This window comes from Lissotriton vulgaris, unplaced genomic scaffold (assembly GCF_964263255.1).
Source record: "Lissotriton vulgaris unplaced genomic scaffold, aLisVul1.2 SCAFFOLD_5634, whole genome shotgun sequence".
Lineage (NCBI taxonomy): Eukaryota > Metazoa > Chordata > Amphibia > Caudata > Salamandridae > Lissotriton > Lissotriton vulgaris.
In genome coordinates, this window is record NW_028244973.1 from 21,557 (window position 1) to 27,800 (window position 6,244).

The 6,244-nt window shown below is 45.0% G+C and overlaps 1 protein-coding gene across 1 annotated transcript; it reads right to left on the bottom strand.

Annotated features, from left to right (window-relative positions):
- Positions 1 to 445: 445 nt before the first annotated feature.
- LOC147666683 (uncharacterized) lies at positions 446 to 1,553 on the bottom strand (the record flags this gene model as incomplete). Its single annotated transcript, XM_086948971.1, has 2 exons — positions 644 to 1,553; positions 446 to 582 (listed from the first exon to the last, which is right to left on the bottom strand). Coding segments are annotated over exons 1-2 (1,047 nt in total), but the record flags the coding sequence as incomplete, so codon positions are not given.
- Positions 1,554 to 6,244: the final 4,691 nt, after the last annotated feature.

The window sequence follows — 6,244 nt, forward strand, 5'->3', positions numbered from 1 at the left end:
CTGGTCTTTCATTCTCTCACCCTTTCTCAACCCTTCAACTCCCAGCCAGAGGAGATACAACAGGGCACACAAATCTACCAGAAACATTGTGGAGCGCACCTTTGGTATGTGGAAGAGTAGGTTTCGCAGGGGCCCGCCAGTACACACCAGTCACCTGCTGCAAGATGATTGCAGCCTGTGTAATGTTGCACAATCTTGCGGTTAAGAAGGGCACCGAAGTGGATCTCTCTGATTACGAGGAGCATGACGACGAGCAAGCAGTGCCTGAACCACACGCAGCTGGAGTTGTGACACCAACTGATGGCAGACACAGACGGGAAGAGACCACACGCAACTTTTTTAAATTAGTAAAGAGACACAGACAGGTGGAGTATGCACCCAACTTAGTTTAATTGTGTCACTACGTATGTTTCTATAGCACAAATGTGCAACACAAATTATTTACATTCGCTGATGTGAGTCCTGGGCCACTTTCCCATGAACTAAAATACTCATTTGCGTCCACGCTTACCAGTGCCAGTTGTTTGGTGCTCACTGTGCTCACTTTGCATTTGGGCTGTAGCCTCGGCGTGGCGCCTGCTGCTCCTCCTTGTCTGTACGACAAGGGAGCTTGCTATGCTGCTCATACTTGTGCTCCCTACACTCTCTGGCACATCCAGAGCAGCAGTTTGTGCTGTTTGTGCATTTAACATCGCCTCAAGAGAACTGGTCATCCTGGCCATGCCCCTAATAACCTCATTACTGTTTTGGGATAGTCCCTCCTGCATGTTTATGCTTCTCCTGCATAGCACAGATGTGGCTGTGGCCAGGCGGTTGATGGCTTTATTTTGTTGATGCGCACGCTGCCTTTCCTTGCACCTTGATGCAAATTCATTGTCTAGTTTGGTGCACAGAAGCTGCACCGATTGTGACATTACACGCATCCCTGCAGCCATCTCTTTGTTGACATCTATTAGTTCCCAGATGCCCTTTCCTATGTCTTCCATGTTGTTGTTCAGGTTCCTCATCTGGCGTTGGCAAGACATGATGGCCTTTCTCTGCATCCTTTGGATTTTTACTGTGCTCCCCTCCAGGCCACGGAACACACTTGGACCCTCCACACGTGCAGCTGTACTGCTTTCTTGAACTCTGCAGCGTCTTGCGCCAGTACGGCCCACCTCTGCACTGGACTGCAGTGTGGCAGAGCTACCATCCACAGGCAAGGTGTGTGTGTCTTCCCCCTCCATGTCACCTGCTGATGACTCCATTTCCAATAGTGGGGCCACAACATGCCTCCTGCTTGGTTGTGATGCAGGTGTTGTCTCATGCAGTGATGCTGGCATTTCTAAGGATGACAGCAACAGAGGGGATTGTGAACATTCTGTGGACGCCTGCAACTCTGGAGCAATTACTGTGTCTTGTGAAGGAGGATGGCTACTTGGTGCACCTGTGTCCTGTGATACATTCTGTGCCCTTGGACCTGGCTCCTGACTCTCATCCCTTTCTGGTGCCGTGCCTTCAGTCTCCTGGGAACGCCTGCGAGATGTGTCACTTGTGGACACATGTGCGTACATTAGCTAAGCGCTTCTGTGTCACAGTCACTACAATTAAATCTTTTTCACTTTCGCTTTATTCTGTCTGCAATCATTTCCCTAACTTGCTGGTTGCTGTGCTGTATGACATGGTCTTTCATTTCCTGACTACATGTCCCATGATGCATTGCTCCTGTAGGGTATTAGCAGTACTCGACTGGGGTTCACTTAGCCACAAAGGGTAAAGGTAAGGATGATGGTGTGGGGGGGATTGCTGTGCTTGCATCTTACCTTTTCTGCTTGCAGCTCTGGCTGAGCTGTCTACTTCTCCCAGTCTGCGAACGCTGTCAGGTTCTATGGTTGAGGCAACCATCTCCTCCAGGTCAGTCAGGGGGGGTGCTGGGTTCTTCCCTCCACCAGTTTTGGTTGCCTGCTTGTGGTGTTCAGCCAATTATTTTTTTGTTTGGCTCCTGAGGTCGTAGTACCTCTTTTTCAGGTCCTCTGTGTCTCTGGTAGTCACTCCAACTGCATTCACTTTGTCAAGTATATCCAGCCAGAGTTTCCTTTTGGCAGATTCTGCCACAGTGAGGGACTGCCTGCCAAACAGTTTTTGGTGCACCTCCAACACCTCCTCAACAAGGACCTGCAGCTCCATGCTGCTGAATTTCAGTTTCCTCCTCCTCTCTGGCTACTCTTTGTCTTTGCTGCTTGCCATTTTTCACATTTAAAAGTGCACAAAACTCTTTCTGCTGCACAGGGACTCTGCTCCAACTGCCTCTCCAGAAGTTTTGAATTAGTTGCAGCTGCCTGTGTAGCCACTTCCTGGTAGGGAGGTGGAGGGTGGTAGCACCTGATTGGCTGCCTACTTAAGTTTCACTTTTGTTTGCTTTCCAATTCGGTATTTACCGAATCGTTATTTACCAAATCAGTATTTACCCAATCTGTATTTCCCATTCATTCCTATGGGCCAAAAGGCCCTTAGGAATGAATGGGGAATACCGATTTGGTAAATACGGAATGTCTGATTCCGAATTTTACCGAATCGGTATTATTTACCGATTTTTTATCTACATACCATTTACCGATTCTAAAATACTGAATCAGTAAAATTACGTATTTTAGAATCCGTAAATTAGAATTACCTACATCTCGCCCATATTGACTTATAAGTAACGATAAAGAAGTTGGAGTTTTTGGAAGTAACTTCAGTTTCAAATTCGATTTTGAATATAATTACAATTAAAAGCAGCCAGCAAGAAAGGGTTATTTTTTTTTTAAATGACAGCAGGCAATGCAGCAGTGCATACTTTAGTGAGGGAAATATACTTTGTCTCTAAATCTTCCTGCCCTATATATACTAGTGACTTATAGATATTTGAATCCCTCTTGTTATTCTTTACTAGGGGATTATAGGGATCTGTCATTGCCATTTATAATTATACCTAATCATATACTCTCAATCAGATCACAGGCCCTGGGTCTGAAAAGCAGAGCCCAGGGCACAATCAGAGTCAGAAAACCATCACCTTGTAGTCCAAATGGGGACAACAAGTGGGGGGACACTGCAAAGAGGTCCCGATTTCTCACAGTGTGTCTATTGAGGTCTGGCTAAATGTGGCCAAAAGGCCAGAGAGCTGTTCACTTTGGAACGGGAAACACATTTGAGTCTTGACATTGGCTCAACATCCTGGTATCCAGTCCAAATCACTTAGGGCACGACCGCTATCAAAACGGCATTGGAATCACTGCCCCCAAGTTGGTGGTCAGACCGTCTGATTAAGATCTATGCACTCCCATAGACAAAAGAATGTTGCAGCATTGTGTCAGGGGTGGAATAGGCCAAAGTGTCTGGAGGAGGGCAGACTGCCAGATCACATTGTGCTGTACACAAGGGGCATAACACAGGCCCTTGCATCCCCTACAGTTCGGGGAATCCCCAGCTGCAGGGGGCCCTCTCTGCACAGTACTCAGGTCTGAACGCTCCAGATAAAATCCAGAGCTGGCCCCTCCATGTACATTGTAGGTAAACTTTTGTTACGTCACTGCCACAACACATACATGACTGGTGGTTTAACCTCCACACCTGATCTGGCAGAAAGCAAAGAATATAAGGCACAAACTCACCTTTACTCACAGTCACACATCCTGTATAACCATGGAGCTTGCCCTCACATCCTACTGCTTGAAGATTACCAACACTGTTGTGGATGCAACCAATGGTAAGCCATATACCTATATGTTCCCACTGACTCCTCAGTAAATAGTTGGTTCGGCATGGACATGTGAAGGTGTATGGTGTCCCTGGCCTAAACATGTCATGTGACCCCTTTTCCCAATAAATCGGAATGCATAATACAAGCACTTCTCCATGAGGGCCTCTGTGGGCAGGTCACTAAAACTGCAAAGGCCCGCATCTAAACTTAAGAGTCAAGGATACTGATGTGTGCATTGATTGGTGTATTACACCAGCACCTCCCCATCAATATCACAGCTATTCATCTCTGTGATACCCTCACATTTACCACTTGCTAGGTCCAGTTGTCATATTACCTTCTGGATAGATGTTTCATGAAACTTAAACACACCCTCTCTGCTAAATATCTGTATTAGACTCTCACACATCACCCACATAAAAAGTAAATGTGATGTCAATGGGATGTCAAATAATCTCTTTAAGAAGCAACAAAGATCACTCTTTGGAGAGTAGGCTTCCTTCTATCAGGGGGACACAAGAAAACAGGGCCTTTTGGCCCCAGTCCACTTTGCACATGCCTCAACATCTCTATGTTCACAGGACCTGTGGCTTGACGTATATCAGAGGCAACTAATATCATAACCAAGTGCCATGCATATGTGCGGAATATGTAAGTGCAAGCAAAGAAAGCAAACACAGCACTAACAGCATTTGTCATACGCATATATACAATAGGTGTACGTTAATCACACTAAAAAGGACACATGTATATAAATAAGTTTTAAAAGTTATGGCTATTCACCACCTTCCATGTGAAGATAAACAAAGAACTAACTTGCACACATCAAACACATATCCAGTTTACATCATGGGGAGAACTGCATACTAATTGATGTTCACATTGCCCAAGAAAAGCAGAATTACTTACCATATGATATCCCAAATAATGTATTATCAGCCCCAGTTAGAATTCGTCCAACATATCCATCCTTGGAACAGTTACCTTTCTCTTGTGTAACTCCAGCACTGTTTCCAATGTCAGAATATACAAACCCCTACAAATGGATCAGCAATCAGGGTGAAACAAACTTGACTGAAGGCACACACCCCAAAGTATACAATAACATCAAATAGCTAGAAATGTAATGGCAGGACTAATGTGTTCTAAACCAAATAAATAATGTATTACTCCAAAATAACCTGATGGAGCAAATAATAAGCCAATGGCCAGCCTAAATCCACATTCTGGAGCCTCCTCGTAAAGGGACATCAATTGGGCATATCAGGCACCTCAGTTATCTTATTTGGGAGAGGGACGTTTCGATTAGGAAGGGGTGTGCTTGGATAGTGAAGGTGGAACTTTGGAAGAGGAAGAGGTTCTGCACTAGCACTTTCTGGGCTGAGACTTAAGGGGAAATTTTGCATGGAATGCTCTTTTTCGTATTCGGCCTTGTTCAGTGCCAAAAGTCATTTTTCTAACTCTGTTCGACACCCGATATGTTGGGGCTCTAGATGTTAATGAGGTCACGTTACATAATGGCAGCCAGCGCAAGGACGCACAGGGGCATCCTGCTGGCATGCCATGGGCAAGCCTGCCGCATCCGAAAGGGGGCGAGGGACTAGGACCTCTGCACGTTTGGAACAAGTAAAAATACTAGCTAGCAGGATATTCTTCAACATAACGGGAAACCCTTAGCAAATGGCCACAAGAGGCATGCCTGCACTCTATGGACCAAGCCAAACTACCTGGTAGCTGTTACGTTTGCAACTAATCCCCAGACTCCACCTAGCCTAAAGATTTATGGGATTTAAACCTTTCACCAAACACGGAGTCTATTAAGAAAAAGAGCCAACCATTATTTAAATGGCCTATGTATCTAGTTAGCTGTAGATAATATCCCTCCAAAAGCATAGAATGGAAGTGTTTACTTTTCTAGATAAAGCTCAGGCAGCCTATTTATTCCTTACAGAAATATGGCCCAATGAGGAAAGCAGGCCTGATATTGCAGAAGCCCTACCATCAGGCTACACAATGAAAAGGAGTGACCAGGTACATAAGAAAGGTGGAAGAATTGCAATTATCATGGAAAAAGATTGTAAGATTACCCCTGTAACAATACCAGGTAGTGAATGTCTGGCCATTTCTATCGTACTTTCTCACAATTTCACATTCTCTGAGATACTGATATACCAGCCCCTAGGGCCAGTGGCAAACTTCTTCAAGCTGGTGCCTGATATAGTAGCTGTTTCTAGCCTGCAGTCAGCAAATTTCATAGTAAGGGGGACCTGTACACATCAATGTGTACAGGTTTTCAACTTTTTACACAATCTGTCAGTGATACACCTTACTCAGTTATTCAATTTTCCATCACACAACAAAGGTCACATTCTGGACCACTTTTTTTTCTAACATACTTAAACTGACAGTAGGTCAACCTGTGCCAACAATCTCAACAACCATTACATCGCTCCATTCTCGATTCTTTAGGTGGGGAAACTAGCATCAAGAGCCTCACACTTTAAGACATCCTGGCAATGG